Genomic DNA, 21,788 nt, shown 5'->3' with positions numbered 1-21,788 from the left:
ATATTTGATTTGATTCTAAAATTACCCAAAACATTCGTTGATGTTTTGCTGAATTTAATACTGTTGTGATTCCTTGTGAATGATTAATTATAAATTTAAAGAGATATACCTGTTTCTGAGTAAAACTTGTACATGTGGTATCTACTATCAAAAATGGTTCAAAGTGTTAACTAGATAATTATAAAAATATCAAATTTTTATAAGAGTAATTTGTAAAAGTGTGTAGAAAATTACAGGATCCGGAATACGAAACTATCTAATATAGTTCGATAAGTTATAGCAATTTCGTACAATATCGTGCAATTACTTAAACCTTAATGCTACTGAGTTCTGTAACCTAACACAAGAACTTCTGCCGCGTACAGATAACGCGGCAAATTTGAATAGAGATTTCAGTTTAATTCAGTTTTATTAACTTGAGCAGTGCTCGACATATTCAGCGTTTTTTGAATACCACCATTTTGTTTGTTTTGGACTTTTGGATACAGAACTAAAAAAAATATAAGCATATGGTAGAGAAAAAAGATTATAAACATATTCAAGGAATTAAAAAAAGAATTATAGTTTGTCATGTTGGTTTTTTATAGGAAAGGTGTATTTGAATTCTTAAATACCAAAAATGAACATTTGAATAAGAAAAATAATAACTAATTTATAATTAAAATAAATTATTTTAAATTAAATAACACCGCCCAAAAAAAAATTATATAGAGTGAGAGAAATAAATTGCAATTTAAGTTTAGAAGAAATATTAACTGTTGATAAAATAATACATAAACGCGCTTATGAAAAAAAATCTAAATTTTTGTATAAATATCATTCACATTGAGTTTCCAAATATATTATTGATATACTCTTCTCAAACTCATCTTTTCTACATTTGCGTATTTTTACCAAAAATATCTGTATGTCAGTTTCTTTATAATAAACTTTTAATATATGGTATAGTATAGTGCCTCAAGACAAATTGCTGAAATTTCCCGTATATTTTTTCAAAGCTTAAAAAAATTCAAAATTTTGAAAACATGAATTTAGCAGCAGATTTTTATTTCACTATATTAGATTTTTGTTAAGCTCAGTCAATTAAATGTTACATTACCTTTTATATATGTGTATTATTTCACCAGAATTTTTTTCTTATTTTAAAATATAGTTACACAATCAATTACATGCCTTATTTCTAAAATTTCCATATTCTTGTTCATCAACGATAACAATTTTCTTGGAAATATTATAAGATGAAACCTTTGGATATAGACCCATGTGCCTAATGTGAGCATCCTAAGATGCCTAAGTGTTGTTCACATGTGTACTCTTCACATACTGAACTTTGGGGTCGATGATGATGTTTGAAATCTTCATTTTGGCTTTCAGACATTATCTAATTCATTCGACTACCTAACCCTAATAATCGACTTTATCTTAATACCTTCATCATGCAAGAAATAATGAAGGTAGCATATCATCGTTGATAATTATTTCTGCGGACTTTGCAAGGTTTTGCGACAATGTAGGAGAACATGTGTCTCCCTGGGTCATATACAAGTTTGAAAACAAATATATATATATATAACATATTTCTTGACGTTCACTCAATTCATATCACTTGATAATATTAATTTCAAACTCACTGGCTTTTATACATTTCAAGATTTCATATCACAGGTAGAGTAGAGAAGGTATAATTGTGAAATGTAAAATGAAAGATTTTATGACTCTATCCTCAAAGTTCCTATATAAATTGTCGAAACTTAATTAACTTAAACCTACGATACAAAAAATTTATGGTGCAAAAATTCAAGCAACATAAAACCCCGTCATACAACGATTGGATTATATACAATAAATTTAAGTAATGCTCTCAGTGTAATGACAGCCCAGGGCAAAAATCTGAACTGGGCGAGGATTTTTATTAGAGCGTAATTGAGAAAGTTTAATGAATGTTCCATAATTAGGCATTGTTTTAATCTTTAATCGACAAAGAATCTGGAAAGGTATTTATTTTTCTTGTTATTTCTTTGAGAAATAATTGCAGAAAAAGATAAATTAGCACCGCAATAAATGTAATTAAACGATATTTAATAATGAATTATGAAAAAATTGGGGTTTATTAGCGTTAAAAGGAGCTTTAAATAGCATTCGCTCTTGGAAAAAATTCTTTTACATTCATATAATTATATTCACTCAAAACAAATATAAAACATTTGATTCAAATTGTTTCTTATAAAAATGATTACAAGAATTGGTAACGTCTTGTTTCACTTGCGTTGCCCGATTTTGTTTAACCCGTATAAAATTTTATTTTTCTTGTTTAATGTTCATTAATTTTACTTGACACTAAATTGCTTATAAAATATGAAATTTAATCAATTTAATATGCAGTGGATTTCATATAATAGGTATTTTATTTTCAAAATTTAATTATTACTGCGTTGAAAAAAAAACAAAGGTATTAAAGCACATCTGCTTAAAAAATATGAATATATAATTAATGTTTCAATGAGTAAAAATACATAACAATACCCGCACAAATAATGTCACAAATGATTAAAATGTTAATAAAGAAATTATAATGGAAATTAATCGTATTTCTACCTTGAAAATCATTACTGGTGATTGAAATTATTAACTAGTGGTGCATGGCATGATGACTTAATAGCTGGAACATTCCGTACCATAAAATATTGATTTTTTTTTTAAATTATGAATCGCACTGCGTAGCTGCTTTAGAAACAACATATTGAAGCGCGTAAGCGCCGCATCTTTCATCTTTGTTAGTAATAAGTTCAACGGTATAAAACCTGATACGAAGCCCATAAAAATGTAAACAAAACTTGTACTTCTATTAAAATCTTCATGAAATATTTGATAATTTGAAGTGCATATGTCGAATGATCATTTTTGACCGCTAAATGCCTTTTTTTACTTTTTTTATTTGGTCTGGGCCTGTTTTCCAAAAATTTAGTCAAATATTTAATCCGTCAATGCAAGTAAAATAATTTTTGAATCATTCACGTGAAACATACGCTCCGTTCTCTCGAAACCTGATTTGCCATTTTTACGCTTTTTGTCCCGTACCTTCAAAACTTTTGGACCTGCCTCTGCTAAAAACTAATCAGCACTAGACGTTATTAGGAATCAATTAACTCATTAATGTGAATCAATTTTTTTCATTATTTCAAATTGGTTAATCAGTGCTCTAGAAATCGTCGTATAAATTTTGTATCCGCACATACATACATACTGCACACACATACATCCATTTTCTGTAAGGTATTCCAAAAATTCATGAAAATGCTATTACAAAATATTTTCATGTATCAAATCTGAATATAGTATGTACACTACTCACAATCAGCAGAGTTTATTATTTTTCTACCAAAAAAACTATTAATGGCATCACAGTTAAATAAAATTAAATTTAAACTCACCTGGCTGTATGTAGTGTGGGGGGTGAAGGGTGCTCCTGTAATGGTATTTCTACCTGCTCCATACGCGCATATTTTATCATTTTAATCTGATAACCCGTTCGACCCCGAGGCTACGCTGGCTATTTCACGCCCGCCGTAATTGTGGTGTCACATTTAAAAAAAATACGACCGGAGCCAGCCAGACAGACCGTAGTAGTAATACGACCTCGTGTATCTGAGACTCGAAATACACATTGTATTGAATTAGCAGCTATTATCATATTAAAAAAAATCATTACAATGGTTAAATTTTATTTTATTTATCTATTTATTTAATGGCAATAATGGTACCACGGAAGCTTCTAATGTCTGAAACTATTTTTTTTATAATGCCCATCTTATTATTATTTTATTTTATTTTTTTTATTTTATTTTAAAGGTATTGCTCACAGAATAGTTCCGAGAGTACTGGAAAATACAATTATTATATTTCATTCATAAAATATATATTTCAATATGTAAATTGGTACTTAAATTTTTCAATTTACAATTATTATTTATATATTTTGTATGGATAAATAAGAATATATCGTATAATACTAGGTGCACTTAAAATACAAAATAGCATAATACAGAATGTAACAGTTTTATTAAGTTGCATAGAATAAGATGAAATAATTAAAAATGTTTGAAAAAAAAATAAAAAAAGTTAACTTGAGCAGATAGAGATTATTTGATTCATAGTGTTATGAATATCAATGTCATTGTTAATTAAGTTAAAGTTATATGTCATGAGTAGAATAGGCGAATTTAATAGAGCATTAGATTTAGAAGTAAGATAATTAAAAAATAATTGTGAACGCAAATTGGGAACATTAAAGGATAGTTAGTTAAGAACTTACTTATATGGAATTTGAAATACACTTTGCATTAGAATTAGCAGCTGTTAACGTATTATAAAAAATCAATCATAATAGCAAAAAGCTAAGTCATATTATATTATTTTTGTCTTAATGAATTATTAATTACTAATATGTGTATTTGTTTTTTTTCTAAAATTGAAAAAAAAACAGTGCAAATGCATGTATTTTGAGGTTTCTGAAAATGCCCAAGATTTTTGCGATTCGTAGCAGTTTATAATCAAAATAATTTAAAATCAATCTTACTACATTCTTCAACTCTTATCCCTCAAATTTGACTATAAGTATTTAAATAAACATTGCATTGAAATAGAAAAAGATCTTATTCGTGTTAATTCCAATGATGATTAATACTACTAATATGCATACTTTATTACTATGCTTAGATTGATTTTCTGCTTTTTATCTAATAAAATAATCAATCACTGAAATGTACGTTTGATTATAATGAAATAAAAAAAAATCAGTGAAAATTGTTTGCGGTTTATCCAAGATTATCGAAACTAAAACACAATACCTTACTGCATTTTTAAGATGCTCTTTTTAGTTCATATTTCAAAATTTCAAAGCATGTTTCTCATGAAACTTTGCATTGAATTAGCAGCTATTAATAGCATGTCAAATAGGAATAATAATTGCTCTCAGTAATTAAGTGATTAATTATTTTATTAGATAAAAATAATAAAATTGATTGACTCTCCTGTATCCTCATTGTGCGTTTTATTTGGTTTGTTTGATCTAAACTAACAAATTTCCTAACGTATATTTTTTAAATAAAAATTATATATATGAGAAGAAATTAATTTATTAAGAAGTTGCTAAATATTATTTATAATTCTACATATTATTATACGAGACGGAAAAGCTCATAATAGTAGCGATTTGAGTTTCTGAGCTTTTGCTCTTGGCATCTTTCGTGGCGTTTAGATTGTGGAAGCCATTCTGGAATTCTATGCGAAAACTTTCATAATTTATCTAAATAGCACACATCAAGATCTTCATGCGAACGTACTAAAATGTTGTCATGCATTTTGAGACAAAGAAGGAACTGGTTCTCTTAAATATATTTTTTATTTCGCTAATTTTGTGGAGGGTATATATACGTATGTATATATATATATATATATATATATATATATATATATATATATAAAGCGCAGATTTCAGTTGCAATAATTATTATTACCCAGGCGCATCATCTAACTGTAAGTCTTGCGTACGTTAATGTATTTTTTCGCTATATAAGTAAGAGGGCATAATTATATATATTACATTATAAATATATTTACTAAACAAATCTCAATATACCTATAAGGAGGATATCCTATTTTAGGGTATGAATAGGTAGAGTCCTCTCATTGTAGAGCTTGATATTTTCAAGATAATATTCAAACCTCGCATAAATACGATTGCCTTTTTCATCGTGATATTATAAATTTAAATATTTTTCAATGCGTTTTATATTATTTATAGCAATCATTACATTGTTTGCAGTATTCATTATTATTAACACATAATATTAAATTTTTTCATGAAAAAAACTTTTTGTGAATGAAATATATTTATTTCCTTATATTATATAATATATTGCTTATCAAAGAAAACTGCAATTAAGATATGATGTACAATTCAGAATATCATGCGTTGCATTAACTTTAAATAATTATCTAAATCTTTTGAAGCACAAATATGCTATAAAAAATATGAATAATCAATATGTACCTAATATATATACTATTAAGCTCTTGTTGTTAAAATTTCGACACATAATAATACATATAACTATAAAATCTTAAGTTACTTTAATCTCATGTGATAGATAAATAATCTTCAGAAAATAAGGCAAAATACCTAAGTTTCAATTTTAGATAAAAATAAATATAAAAACACTGATACAAACATCCCTCATTAAAATCACAATAAATATTATTTTAATTTATATACGATCAGCCAGTCTTGTTAGTTATTTATCATCATTAGTCAAGTATTATTTAAAATTCGTGCTTTCGTTTATTTTTTAATTCCAATGAGATATGAAATTAAAAATTTATAAACAATTATCACAATCACAGTAACTCCACAAATAACTCTAAAAATTGCACCATAGCGTCATTTCTTATCAGTTAACGGGACATATATCACACCCATTAAAGATTTTCTCTGTATGGTTCCATCAGCCTTTTTGTCAATCTATTGAGGACATGAATTATTTAAAATATAATATTTACAAAATACAGGTTGAAATCGATACATAGCACATAACACAATTTATAACATATACAAGTATTTGCTAGAATAGATTTGCCTTCAATATTCACCTGATCTAGAGTTTGTTCACCACCTGCTGGTCCCACAGGAACCACCATTCTACCACCTGGTTTCAATTGATCTATTAACTAATAAAGGATTCTTTGAAATAATTTTTATCCAGTCATTGGATTTTAATCTAGTGAATACTTACTGCTTGTGGTAACGTGGCAGCAGCTGCTCCTACATGAATTGCATTATAAGGTGCACACTCTTCATAACCAAGTCGTCCATCTCCAGCTGAAAATAATTTTTAATATTCAACATCTAACATTGGTTAAAAATCTTAACTTTCACTGGAGACTTACTGACTAAAATAATATGTCGATCTGTTAAAAGACTAGGGTCATCTTGTTCTATATTTTGTCTTGCCATTTCAGTTAAACCTGGTTCATGATCTATGCCGACAACCACTCCTTTTGCACTTTGTTCAGTTTCATCTTGCATTTTCATTCTTGCAAAACATGATGTTAAATAACCACTTCCTGAACCGACGTCTAATACATTTTCTCCGGCTTTTATGAATGGACTGAGGATTTCTAATGCATGAGCATGCTGTTACATATAATAAATTGGTTTTATTTCAATTGTAAAAAAATAGGAAAAGAATATTTTATCATAAATAAAGAAATATATGAAATTAGGTGTGTGCCAGTTATTTATTTATATGTGTGTGGGAATATTTAGATAAGCACAAGCACCAAATGCAAAGGAATAGCTACGATTATAATGTAATTGATGAAAAACATCAGAAATATAATGAACTGAATGGAAAAAAATGTTTTTTGAGAAATATGTTAACTATTATGTTATATTGCATGAATTCCTCAACCAATAAATATGGTACTTCTATTAAAAAGCTCCTTAGAGCATTTCTAACTATTAAATTACCATGTGTGGAGCGCTTATTGTTACACCGTATCCAATTCCTTGTGGAGCATCCATGTAAGGAGTCTTCGGGGAATAAAATCCTCGATCTGTACCTAACATAGCTCTTTCTACACCACTACTTCGAATTATATTGTTAGCTACAATTAAAGTTTATAAATAGAATCATCAAATACAAATAAAATTGCACTAATTTTTACCTTTTAAATGTCGAACCATGTCTGCATTATTTATTCCGTGAGAACGCCAGGCCATATTCCTAATACTATTACCTATTTTACAAATTTTGTATGTTAACGATTTCTAAAAAATTAAGATAATTAAAATTGCTTTGCAGTAATTACATCAAAGTTTATTTTGACACTTTTGAACTGTCAAAATTACCATTTTCTCGTGAGAGCATTCAGAGACATCTTTGTGCAATTTATATGAACTGAAGTAACCGTTTTAATTTGAATTAATAAAATACTTGTAAAATTCTCTGCAATTAACAAATTAATAAATAACATAACAAAGGAAAATCTCATGAAAATATTTTATATTTGGTTTAAAACTGATTAGTTATTTTAGATGATGTTTGATTGTGACTCAAGCAATTACTGTAGTGTTAATTAATTTCACAAACGTTTATTATTTAAGTATACAAACTTTCACCTATTTATATAAATCATTCCATACCAACATGTTTTGCTTAGTATACTTTTGCATCTGTATCCACAGACATCTTTGTATATTTAAAGAAAAGTATGTCAAGAAAAGTGAATAAATTTTTGTACTCCTTAGTTGTAGTATTTACAATAATTGTGGATAATAGTTTTGCCAGTAGGTACTTAGTGCAACAATCTAGAGAATATGTTATACCCAATCCATTTGTGAGACAAGTACGTTATTATCGTGGTAATCCAGTATACTCCACCCAAAGAATTCAATATCCACACTCACAACCATTGTATATTGGAAATTATGCAGAGCCATTATATCAACCTGGATATCGCACAGCTTTAATCCACAACTATCCTGATACTGGATATGGTCAAGATGATTACCTGCCACCAGCGGATTATGATGATGGCCCGTATCCGGGAAGATTCTATGACTCCTATGCACCACCGGATACACATTATGGACCTCCTCAGCCCGAAAGTCCACCTGAAGAACCAACCACTACAGTAGCTCCAGTGATGGCTACTCCTTGCACATGCCATCCTTTAACACCATCACAACCTCTGCCAGAAGGAGCACCTGAAGACATGCATTTACCACCGGAGTTAGTATACACGACGGAAACTGAGGAAACTACCACGGAAGCAGTTACTACGACAACGGAACCTACTACTACAACAGTAGCAACCACCACGACAACAGAAAAACCTAAAAATACTTATCTTCCACCTGCTCCTCCAACAGAAGCTCCAGTTCCATCAAATACATATCTGCCAGCGGCGGTGGAACCTAGAATACCTATGATGATGATACAAGGACCCACACCTTTACCTGATGAAGAAGAGCATGGTTATATCTACCCTGTACCGCATCCAGTATTTCCGCCAGAAGAACCAGAAACAACCACTACTGAAGAACCTGCTCCACCAGAAGTTGAAAAACCGGAACCAGTTGCTCCAGTGGCACCGCCACAGTTTGTAGGAGGATACCAACCAATATTTCTGATACCGTTTTATCCACAATCTGGATTTTCTTTTTACGGAAATCCTTTACAAATGCAATTACCAAATTACCCACAAATAATTCAAGCACCTGTCGAGCAAAATGGCGGACAGGGGGTTGTAATTTCTATTCCTAGTAAAACGTATTTACCGCCGAAAGAGTAAATCTAGATATGTTAGAATATGTTTATATTTGATAAAATATTTTGGAATAGACTGAAACGTTAATTTTCAGATTATCGTCAAAAAATATGTTATTGAATAGAGTTTTATTTTGTTATAAGAGCTACGGTTGACCCCATAATATGCTAACAATGCATACTACGATTTTTTATCGAATTTAAAGTTTATCTATCCGTATTACAAAAAGATAAGGTACAATAATAAAATTTGGTCATTATCAGTATCAAATTTTCAGTTTAATCAATATTGTGATAAAGTATTTTTAAGCGTCATTTATGTCAAAATGAAATACGGAATATTATTTATATTTTTTTGCTGTGTATTAAAAGCGAATGGTAATAAAATATTAAAAATGTTTAAACATATTTTTATTTAATATTATTTTAATTTTAGCTTTAAAATGTTACACGTGCTCCATGGTCGGAAATAATAAAGAAGATGCTTGTTATAAGGACCCAGAACATGCTGGTGGTACTGCTGTTACAAATTGCAAATATAAATATTGTACTATAATTAGACAAGAAAAAAGGGTAATAAATTAATTTTATTTTATTATTTATATATTTAAAAAAAACAAAGATCTGCAGATTGTATTGATATGCAAACTGCAAAAAATTGTGCATTAAAATTTAAAATTTCCAAAAATTGCATTTGTAAATAAATCACCACCAATAATTATATATACAAGTATCGCATTTGCAATTAAATTAAAAAAGCATGCATTTGCGAAATTATATATGATATCGTATAAATAAAACGTTAACCACATTGTATTGCACATTTAAATGTGAAATGATCAAAAATTGCATTTATAAATAATTTTCGTCAAGCATCTGCCAAAATATGTATTGTTAAAATTAAATTTAATTTTAGTATTAAAATGATCAAATTTTTTTTTTCAAATATATTTAAAAAAATGTCTTTTATATTTAAGGAACCCAGAGGAGAAATCGCGACGTTCCTGAGAGGTTGTGAAGATAATCCTGCGGTAATGTAATATTTAATTATTAATAGATTAATTAAAATTAAAACTTTTTCCACTCACAAATTGGGAGATTAATATGTATTTTGCTGTTGCGACATCCGAGTGGAAAGGGTTAACTTTCCGAACAAGAACTTTTTTGTGAGAAAATTCGATTAGCTAATTTTATATGTTTGCGACACTTCAAATCATTCTGAATAGTTTGATACTAAAATTGGGAAAAAGATGTGTGTGTAACAAAATTTTGACTTTCATCGACGTTTTCTCAAAAACGGCTGAACCGATTTAAAACAAAAATTAAAATTTGCGATGATTCATGATCAGTAATGCCTTTTTTTCATAAAAGCAGAGAAGCTCAAAACTTGTCGTCAACGTTTCTTCCAAAAATCCTGAACAGATCTATAAACCGTTAGAATAATTTTATTTGGAGATCGTAGTGATTAATTTTTGGTCAAATTCGGCTGGTCTTTTTATTCGCAATATAATTAATACAAATACAGATGTTGTTTGAAATATCAATTCGAATAATAAAACGGCCAAAAATCCATGATGTCTTTGAATATTTCATAAAAATAAAACGGAAAAAACGTTGTTTAAAAATCCATGGATAGATAGATATCTTTGGTTATTTGAAAAAATAAAACGGCCAAAACTTTGTTTAAAAAACCATGGATTGATACTATTGACTAGTTTTTTATGAAGAGTAAAAATTTTGTTTTTGAAATAATCATTTAAAAATTAACTGAAAGGTTAATCATACCTTTTATGAATCAATCGATTATTTCTGGTATCAGAAAATTTATGGAAGATGACTTAGGGCAAAATACCACTATCTAATACCACTAACTAGCTTGTTATAGAATGCATATTGTCTTATTCATATTTCTACAAAAAATCAAATTAATAGATTTCTATAGTATATACTCAAAGATGTTTATTAATTTTGCTGACAACGATATTTTGATCGCAAAAGTAGTACAATGACATTGGCGAGATTGTGAAATGTGCTAACTGCAAACAAGTCTATATACGTGCATGTTAATAATTAACAAATTTCAAAACCTGTGATAATTTTCCGTTACAGTTTGGGAACGAGCAAGTGGAGGACTGGTCTCATATTACGTATTTTCGAAAATGCTCAGAACCTTTATGCAATAGTGGTAATATAATTTGTACACACTCATTACAAAAATAATTATTAGTTGTATATTTAGTATTTATCTATAGAAGAGTCATGCTCAAAAGGTTATCACTAAAAGCTATAACTATCTTATCTGAACGAATTAATAGATTATTTTTTCATAATCCGGGCTTTAAAAATGCTTAGCACTTGAAAATAAGCATGATTCTTTAATAATATTAAATTAATTTAATTATACTTTGGAAGAAAAAAAATTAAATACATTTTAATAATTATGGAATATTACATATTCATAATTATTAACTTTCCGAAGGAGAAGTTTATGATTTCATCAAAAAATCCGATTTGCTAATTTTATGTTTTCTCGACGTTTCAAGCCATTCTGAATCGAATGAGACCAAATTTGGAAAAAGTATGTGTGTGTGTGTGTATGTGTGTGAACAGATTTTTTGCCATAAATCGACGTTTTCTCCAAAAACCATAGTCTTCTAGATCATACTAAAATATTACCGTCCTACAACTCGTTTAGCTTTAAAAATTCGTCAAAGTTTGCAAAAATTGGTATCTTTTTTTTGGCTTTTTTCAAAATTAGACTTTTCATCGACATTTTCTCAAAAACGCCTGAACCGATTTCAGAAATTTAAAAGTCATTTGATGTATTTCGATGAGGACTATCGTTTGTCAGTTTTGTGCGACGATCTGCCAAGCCGTTTCTTTGTAATCTGAAAAAAGTGTTAAACTTTTCGCCCACATTTAAGCTCATCCTATGAAACCGATTTTAAAAAATCAAAAACAGTTCCAAAGATATTAGTTGGGAATGGTACTGATTAGTTTTAGGTAAAAATCTACCGAGCCGTTTTCTTGTAATTAACTGTTAAAAAAAAAATTGTGAATATTTTGTAGAGTTTCGAACAAAAATCCAAATTATATATAAATCCATATATATATATATATATATATATATATATTTGGATTTTTATATAAATCCAATATATCTAAATATATAAAAATTACTTGGATTATTGTTCGAAACTCTACAATATATATATATATATATATATATATATATATATATATAAGAAAATATATATGTAATAAAAAAAACAAGAAAGAAAAATAAAATAAAGAAATTGTTTATTAAAAACTTTTCTTGTTTTTATATTACTTTTGGATTCTTGTTCGAAACTCTACAAAATATACACAAATCCAAGATTCTACCATTCAATATATATATATATATATATATATATATATATATATATATATATATATCTCAACTATTATTTTGATTTCAATAATTACATATTATATTATGAAAAACAAATAACTAGCCAAAGCTGATTATGAATATGAAATATGCCTTAACTATTGATTTTAATTTTAGTTTTAATTTTTTTCTTGCAACATAAAAGCTTTAGTGTGATTCAAATTAAAGTATATTTTCAAATTGCAACAGGTGATGGAATAAGAGTTTCCGGTGGTGTAAATCCTGATGGAAACGCAGGTGAAAATATTCTTGTGCCAGGACTAGGAGGCGGCACAGCATCAGCTATCTCTTTATCGGCTACATTCATATTTTTTTCTGTATTATTTTTAATAGTATTGTAAGATATTTGAAAAGCCAAAAGCATCAGCTATACCTTTAGCAGCTGCATTCATAGTAATATTTTCATTATTCAAATGCAAAATTCATTAAAAAATGGTGTAAATAATTTTATTTATAAAACTTTTTATAAATGTATACAAAAATAGAATATATGTACAGTAAAATCAAATAAATATATTTTATTTATAATTATAACATATATAAATACAATTTAAATTTAATATTTGGTGTTGGTCATTGCATTATTTTTTTTCAGTATAAAATTATGTTAATCTACCAAAATATTTTGCTCGTTTACAAATCTTTAATAGCTCTTCCCATTGCACTATAATGTCGTCAGCAAAAACATTTAAGATTTTACCAGTCAAAGAAATACTTTTTACACGACAAAAACTTTCAATAAAAACAATTTTCAAATTATTGTTCAGATAAAATACTTTACACAAAAAACCAATTACACATAAAGGCACACAAGTACCGGGTCCATTACACAATATCAAATCAGGATTAGTTTTTATCAGAATAGGAACACACATAATCGTGGAGTATATTGTAGTAAAAATTGATGTAAAATAGCTCTGTAAAACTTTTCGACTTCTTGCTATTTTGATTATAGAATATTGCTTAGAAGAATGTGGCATTTGCTTTTCTGCTTCGTGGATTTTTGTTTCACTTGTAGTATCAGTGTTTGCCATTACATAAATTCTTGGGCTATAACTTTGGGGGTTCAAACTTTTCACAATTATTAACATTTCGGTTGTATGTCCACCTGAGCCAATGCATATCAAAGTTTTTGCAGGCTCTTTTCGTGAATGACTCTCATTGTAAGTTTTGGAGTAATGAATATTAAATATAATATACAAACATCTAGTTATAATGAAGAAGAGGAAAAACACTAAAAGTATGAGTAACATTGTGATAATGTATTAACTTTTTCATAACATTAAATGTATATAAAAATTAATGCACATACGGCAATTTACAAACTCTGGCTGGTGTTACGTATGCATATAAACACATATATAATTTATCTAATGTACAAATATAAATATGTTTATTGCAAATTGTATTTGACAGTTAATTCGCATTTAACAGTGAACCCTTTTGACAGTTCGGTTTATTATCTCAGAACAAAACCCGATAACTTAATTTAGTTAAGGTCCTAGACAATATTAGAATACCCTGTGTTCATAACTATATATATAATAGCGTATAAAACGATATATAAATGTATATATTGATATTCCTTCACAACCGGGTCCATAATTATATATATTTACGTATAAAAGAATCCAATGGGAATCCACTAATACTCCTTAGTTCATACGGCGATAGCATGCAGCGCCTCTATGCAAAATCGTTCCCAATTTATGAGGAACTACGAAGCGACTTTATATGAATATAATTGCATATAAAGGAATCCAATAAGAATCCACTAAGATTCATATGTTTCTAAGGCAATTGCATGCAGCGCCTCTATGCTAAATTGTTCCCAAATCTTGAGGAACTACGTAGTGACTACCGGGTTCATATTGTTCTGTGTTAGATGTCGCCACCGACCTAACCGTCAAACTTTGACAGTTCTTCGACGACCAGTAAATAATGGCCTCATAGATAAAAGAAGAGTATTGGCCTATTGTGTGGAAATTGAATATATAAATTTATATATTAATTCAAACATAATTAGATGTACCACCCCACTAGTTAATTTTAGTCTAGATTAAATTATATTGTCAGTGCAAGATTAGGTTATGTTGTATCATTCACGACGTTGACGTGTCGAATGACAGTTCAGGCTTATAAAATAAAAATATGTTTAAACAGATAGTGCAATTAGATGTTTGAGGATTATATTGTTGAAGGATATTCGAATTAGTATAACTTATCCTCATGCAATTTTTATAGAACAATTTCTTGCTTCAAATCAAATTTACAATCATGGAGACTGGAAAAGTATTTAAGTTATTATTTCCCCATGGGTGTCCAGGTGAATACTCTTTTTCATTTATTTATTTATCTTTTTTATTTATTTATTTATTTTATTTATTTATTTATTTTATTTATTTATTTATTTATATATTATTTTTATATCTAAGTCAGACAGGGGTATCTGGTATGAGAGATTATGAAACAATTTTCTTATTTTATATATACATATCATTTGTCTATTTCATTATACTACAATATTTATTATAATTAAAATATCTATTTGATCTTCAATTTCCTTATAATATTTCTTTATTTTTTTTTTAAATTTGTTGACATCATTCGTCATCTTAATATTGTTTAGCAACTCATTATATATTTTACTAGCGCTCCATATGACATTTCCTCTCAATTTCTTCTTTCTATCGTGTTCAATGTGAAAATTGTTTTGTTGTCTAGTGTAGTGTTCATGTATATCTTTATTTGTGTCTATTGTTGTACTTGTTTTAATTCTGTTATATTTCATTTTGTGTATTGATTTGCATTTTTCTATTTTTATTATGTTGTTTAGTAAATGAATATTCGTTTCTGTTTGTAAGTATTTGGTGGGTGTTAAGTGTGGAAAATTATACATTATTTTTATGGCTTTGTTAATTATTCTCTGTATATCATTTGAGTTAGCTTTAGTTGTTTGACTCCAAGTACTTATTCCATATAAAATTATGGGTATTACATGCGCTTTTAAAATCAATATCTTATTTTTTTCCCTGAAAGAATGGATCCTTTTTAAAGCCTCTGTTAATGCCGCTATCTTCTTTTTAATTTCATTTATATGTTTTGTCCATGTTAGCTTTTCGTGCATTATAAGGCCCAAGTATTTTATATATTCCATTTCTTCTATATCTGTATTATTTATTTTAATGTTTATTCATTTACTAACTGTTAACTATTCAACATATAATACTTTTACTATTTTAGACTCATTGCAAAATAATGCACAATTTACTGCATACCTAAATAAATTAGGCTCATGCACAGTTGATCAACTACAGCGTGAAGAGCCTAGATTATCCGAAGAAAAAAAATTATTGATTCAACAGACTCAAGAACTTGCAATATCCAATTATAAAACCTTCATTCAAACAGCAGAATGCTCGAGAGAAATTTATAACGAGTTTAAATGTACAAAAGAGAACTTAGATTCGTTATTGTCAAAAATTCCAGAATTTGCTACAAAATGTGATAATTTCATGACAACATCTAGTGATATTAATTCAGATCGATACTTGAATCAAATTACTTTGAATCATAGTTCAGAATTATTAGAAATTCTAGAGTTGCCGACTTTGATGGAAACTTGTATTCGTGAGGGTCAATTTGAAGAAGCTTTAGAACTGGCAGCTTATATTAAACGATTAGGAATGAAACATGGACACATATTAATTGTGAAGGTATTTTGCAATCAAGATCAAAAATGATGTTTTACACTAATTCATTATCTCATTTATAGAGTATTGTGTCAGATATGGAAAAGTTGTGGCAACATATGCTTCAAAAGTTATTATCGTCATTAGGTACTGATTTAACTTTACCTAAATGCTTACAAATTGTGGGTTACTTGAGAAGAATGGAAGCATTTACAGAGCCAGAATTAAGAATTCGCTTTTTACAAGCCAGAGAAGAATGGTTAACTAATCTTCTCAGTGATATCTCCAAAGATGATGGTATACCAAAATATTTCTTTCTTCTTTTTATATTTGGTTTTAATTATACATTTCTACAGCTTCCCATCACTTAAGCAAGACTATTGAGCTTTCACGTATACATTTATTTAATATAGTAACCCAATACAAAGCTATATTTAATGACGATGATCAATACTCGTTTCCCAATAATAATCAAGTCAATATAAATAAATCATATATATTTTATGGCTGGTTGCATAAAAAGGTAATTAGTAGCTGCAATTTTATTTTGATGTAAAAGTAGTCTTATTATTAGTATAACATTTTCCCTTATTATAGATTACACAAATTATTTATATCATGGAAAAAGATCTTGAGAAAGCCACATCGTCTTTGGATTCTCTCATTGGGCAGTGTATGTATTTTGGATTATCATTTAGCAGAGTAGGAGCAGATTTTCGTAGTCTTATGGCCCCAATAATATTGAAAACGATTTATAAAAAGTTCTATATTTCTTTATCCCAAATAACTAAAAAGTTAAAAGATGATTTAGAAAATTTTACATTGATAAACAAACACTACTCTAACTCCAGAACTAAAGGCCAAGAAGGCTTGACTCCGCCACAAAGTTTGCTTGATTTTTATCCTTTAGCTGAATATTGTAACGGTTTACTTACAATATTTAATGAATTTCGATTGTGCACTCCTTTATCTCTTGTAGATAAAGTTACGACTGATATCCAAAACTCATTAATAGTTGTATCTGAATCGATTTTATCTTACTATAAAAAAGAGCACAAAATTTTGACATCATCAGAAAAAGATAATTTCACAAATTTCTGTGTTTGTTATGCTTATGATTTGCTGCCTTATATACAAAAATGTCTTCATACGGTTTTTCCTTGTAATACTGTTGCTACATTTTTGGGCATAAGTATTTCCAATGTAGAAAATGAAGGAATAGGATATTTAGATACCAAATCTATTCTTGAAACTATAGATAATTTGCTACCTAAGAAATATGACATACAAACTGATGCTATAGATAATAAAACAGAGGATATTCAATAGGTATGCCAAAATATGGTCGATGTTTAGGTATTATCTTCATATTTGCTGAAACTATAAATATGTTTATAGTTTGCTGTAATTATTGTAAATAATAATTAGTTTACTTATTTCATCAAACATGTTTATTTATATCGAATATGTGCAATATCAGACATATAAACATATAACGCCTTCAGAAAATAAAGTAAATATTTCTATCAAAGGCAATGTTTTCACTGAGAAGTATTTCTTTTAATAATTAAAATGAGCTACTTGATAAGTTTCCAATATGGAATTTTCTTATGTATTGGTGTATAATATGAATTTAGCCTTCCTATAACAGTTTATTTATTTAAAGAAATAAGCATGATTAAATTATATATATCATAAAAAATCATCAGACTCATTAAGCGGCTACACTATCGAAATATGGTTTTATTTCAAAGTCGTTAAAGATCATAATAAGCTTGCATAATCATTGTACATTACAACTATAGCATTATTTGACTATTACAAGATTTATTCAAAACATTTCTGAATGACTAGTTTGTTTTACAATTGAGAAGCAAAAGAAAGTTAATGTACAATTTCACCCGCTAATTTCTGAATTTTCAAAGGCAACAGATTCACAAGTTCCTTGCTAACTTCTAATTCAACGGATAGTCTTTTTGCACATTCAGGGTGTTTTTCACAGTATTTTACTACAAATTCATAGTATTCTAAACTCTTCTTTGTATTTTCCATTTGTGCTAACTTATCTGGAGTGATATATTTATTATATAATCTAGCCACCAAAAAGAATGATGGGACTGCAAATAGTTCAACGTTTTCTGAGAATGTTTCTGGAAATTCTTTTTTGATTGGATGCTTTACGGATTCAAGTAAACTCTGGAAGTGACCAATACTTTTGTCGATTAAACTATTAATTTTGATTAGAGCATGAGGAGTAGGTTTATCTTGAGTTTTCAATTTCTCTAATTTAATGTCTAATATAGTGGAGTATGCCAATGCTAGTTCATGCCAAAATTGTTGACAAACTTGCAAATAGTATTGCGGATTGAGATTTTTCACTAATTCTTCCATCTGATCTATTCTTCTCTTATGCATTTTACATTGTCGATCTTCATCTTCTTCAAATAGTGCAAGGTATTTAAATAATTGTGAATAATCCATTATAATTTGTGCATATTCTGAAGCTAAATTTTCCAATGTATAATATTCTTTTGCACAATTCAACCAATTTTGAGTTGTTAAGAACACCAGTTTAGCATCATCGAATGTTAAAACAAAATCACAGGATATCTGTTTCTCATAATGACTTAAATCTAAATTTTCAAATGTAAAGTTTTGTAATTGTTTACTTATATTGCTGTCATCTTTCAAAACCAGTGCGGATAAATCTGTAAACAATATATATTATAATATATATAATTATTTAACTCAACAAATATCATTTATTACCTGATGATAAGTTGCAAGCCGGTGAATCTTCTGGATCATCTGCATGATTCATTAATCTTTCCCAGGAGTTAGACAGTAAACATAATCCATACTTAGACCAACATCTCGCTACATCTGCAGATCTATGTTTAAATTGTTCTAAATTAGCTGCCTTTGTCTCATCATCAGTCACTTGATTTTCTAAAACGGATTCATATTTATCTAATATGCAAGATGCTGCTGCCAAGTGATGTCGTGCTTGTTTAAAACCGTTCTTTTCAGTAAAATATTGTGATAAAGTTGCTGCATTTAGTGCCCAGTCAATAGATTCGTAATCATTAAATTCCAGTTGTCGTTTTAAGGTCACATGACAGTACAGAGATGATTTTAAATCTTCATTTAAGGTGCCGTATACTTGTGCAAGGTAGTATAAAGTTAATGTGTATGTTTTCTCTAAACAGAGTAGGCCTTCTTCAGATGTGGTGGCGTCGGAGGAGAATATATCTGTAATGTTGATGGGTTTGCTCTCGGTTTGTTTATAATCTAAGTAATATTGTTCAGCTTTATCAAGGTATATTTTAGATTTTGAAGCTTTTGTGCGAAGGGACCATAAAATTCCTAGTTGGTTTAAAGCATTAGTGGTCATTAAAATTGCATCATCTTTTAAGTGATTGCCTTCTAGTTTGGACACACAAGAAGTAAGGAATTTTTCGCCTGCGGATAATTCTTCTGTTTCAACACAGATTAGACCTAAGTTTAGGAGAACTACCGAGTACATTGTATCTAATTTATATTTATCATCATTTTCATTCAATTGTAATTGATCCAATTGAGTTTGCATCCCTTCAAGTATAACCTTTGCGGCATACTTGGATTTATATGGCTCGGCTGCAGGATCTTGTTTGCTGTCCTCGAGAATGAGCTTTTGTACTTTATCATATTTTTCTTTAAGATCTACGTAAATTTCTTTTGAACTAAACATTTTGAAAAATTAAAAATTATATTGATATATTAAAAAACGCGAATTCTCTTATGTCAAAATGACATATACGATGTCGGTAAAGCAGCAGGCTGTTTTACCGCGGTCCTACCTCAATATAAAATAGATTACAATGAAGTATGATGAGGGTAGATGGAGCAGATCATTGATAAAGAAAGAAGTGGATCTTGTTCTTTTGACAAAAATAGGTGTAAGTGGCATTTTACTTTAACGCAAGTTGCATGAAACTCGCGATACGTGTTAGCAACTTTTGATTTGTAAAATTGTGACGATAAAATAAAATTTTGACTCGACTCGTTATTCCTAACTTCAATAAATTTTTGATAATTAAATCGCAATTCTTATGCTTCCAACAATTGAAGATGTTTGTTAGGTTTCTTAAAAAAAATTCGTTTTTCTCGATTTTCTCCGAATGGCTATTAAAATTTTGAATTTGGTCCAGCAGTTTTTGAGGTAACATCGACAAAATTCTTTATAGTCCAGTTAAGCTTAAATTTGGTAAGAATCTCGGAATGTAGGTTTTGAGACAACTACTTACAGACTTACAGCTGGGTATCTCGAATTCCGAGGTAAGTTTACTGTAATGACAGGACAACTATTACGCTCCACTCACCTACTTTTCTAGTTTTGGTTTCACACGATTCAGAATGACTTGAAACGTCGAGAAAAATATAGCAAATTGGTGAACGACTCATTTATTTAAATATATAAACTCACTGATAAGGATACCATTCCAAAGTTTAAGTTGAGCACATTGTAATAATAATTATAGCAGAAATTGTAATAATTTTAATAGCAATTAGTTAGAATTAATTATAATAGAATTTATTTATGATAGTAATTTAGCATATGTTTAGATTTAGATTAGTTTAGTTTAGATTTAGACTTAGATAGTAATTTAGCAAACAAAAAAACTTCTTAGGGGGCGTCCATTAATCGCGTGAGCGAGTTTTTAAGGATTTTTGGACCCCCCCCCTCTCCCTTGGTGATCAATGGTGATATTCAAAATTACCTTCTCTCCTCAACAAACATCACGTGTATTTTTAGTTACGTGAAAAAACTGTACTATTTTTGAATTTATTTTTTAATGTTTGATTTTTTTTAAAAAAAATCAGCTGAAAAATAAATACACGTGATATCTTACTATACCCTTCCATCTCATAAGTGATATTCCGTGATTTTTTGTCAAACTCCCCCTCCCCAAAAAACCTCACGTGATTAATGGACACCCCCTTAACAGGCATCCATCCAGTCATTTAAGCTTAAATTAGGTAAGAAACTCGGTAGGTGTCAATACCATGTGTAGGTTTCAAGACAACTTTAGGGTGTCAATAAACAAGTATTTACTGACTTACAGCTGGGTAGTTTGAATTCTGAGGTAAACTTACTATAATGACTGGACTAAAATGGAAAACTAATTTTGGTTTTACTGAGGAAGAGTCAAATATGGATTCAAAACGTATCAATCAATTAAATTTATTTTAAGAAACATATCTCAGTTTTCTTTTTATTTTATCTTCTGGATAAATGCATGTTAATAAGATTTTTGTTTTATATATACATATATATATATATATATATATATA

At 28.7% G+C, this 21,788-nt stretch overlaps 3 protein-coding genes and 1 pseudogene across 3 annotated transcripts; 1 reads left to right on the top strand and 3 right to left on the bottom strand.

Moving 5' to 3' along the window:
* Positions 1 to 6,237: 6,237 nt before the first annotated feature.
* On the bottom strand, positions 6,238 to 7,863 carry LOC113366439 (protein-L-isoaspartate(D-aspartate) O-methyltransferase-like). The gene is made up of 6 exons (XM_026608037.1): positions 7,726 to 7,863; positions 7,529 to 7,665; positions 6,946 to 7,192; positions 6,792 to 6,877; positions 6,649 to 6,726; positions 6,238 to 6,520 (listed from the first exon to the last, which is right to left on the bottom strand). The coding sequence occupies exons 1-6, from the start codon at positions 7,778 to 7,780 to the stop codon at positions 6,440 to 6,442; spliced, it is 684 nt and encodes a 227-aa protein (XP_026463822.1). The 5' UTR covers positions 7,781 to 7,863; the 3' UTR covers positions 6,238 to 6,439.
* Positions 7,864 to 13,338: 5,475 nt separating this feature from the next.
* On the bottom strand, positions 13,339 to 14,342 carry LOC113368076 (annotated as a pseudogene).
* A 447-nt stretch (positions 14,343 to 14,789) lies between these two features.
* LOC113366732 (conserved oligomeric Golgi complex subunit 8-like) lies at positions 14,790 to 17,942 on the top strand. The gene is made up of 5 exons (XM_026608388.1): positions 14,790 to 15,088; positions 16,006 to 16,478; positions 16,538 to 16,751; positions 16,811 to 16,977; positions 17,052 to 17,942. The coding sequence occupies exons 1-5, from the start codon at positions 15,040 to 15,042 to the stop codon at positions 17,781 to 17,783; spliced, it is 1,635 nt and encodes a 544-aa protein (XP_026464173.1). The 5' UTR covers positions 14,790 to 15,039; the 3' UTR covers positions 17,784 to 17,942.
* A 235-nt stretch (positions 17,943 to 18,177) lies between these two features.
* Positions 18,178 to 20,325, bottom strand: LOC113366441 (KIF1-binding protein homolog). Its single transcript, XM_026608041.1, has 2 exons — positions 19,224 to 20,325; positions 18,178 to 19,162 (listed from the first exon to the last, which is right to left on the bottom strand). The coding sequence occupies exons 1-2, from the start codon at positions 20,182 to 20,184 to the stop codon at positions 18,339 to 18,341; spliced, it is 1,785 nt and encodes a 594-aa protein (XP_026463826.1). The 5' UTR covers positions 20,185 to 20,325; the 3' UTR covers positions 18,178 to 18,338.
* Positions 20,326 to 21,788: the final 1,463 nt, after the last annotated feature.

Source organism: Ctenocephalides felis, unplaced genomic scaffold (assembly GCF_003426905.1).
Source record: "Ctenocephalides felis isolate EL2017-DRISC unplaced genomic scaffold, ASM342690v1 CF-g0.4_SCAFFOLD_01170, whole genome shotgun sequence".
In the NCBI taxonomy this organism is placed as follows: Eukaryota; Metazoa; Arthropoda; class Insecta; order Siphonaptera; family Pulicidae; genus Ctenocephalides; species Ctenocephalides felis.
Note: the sequence above shows the minus strand (reverse complement) of the source record. Positions and strands in the feature narration are given on the sequence as shown.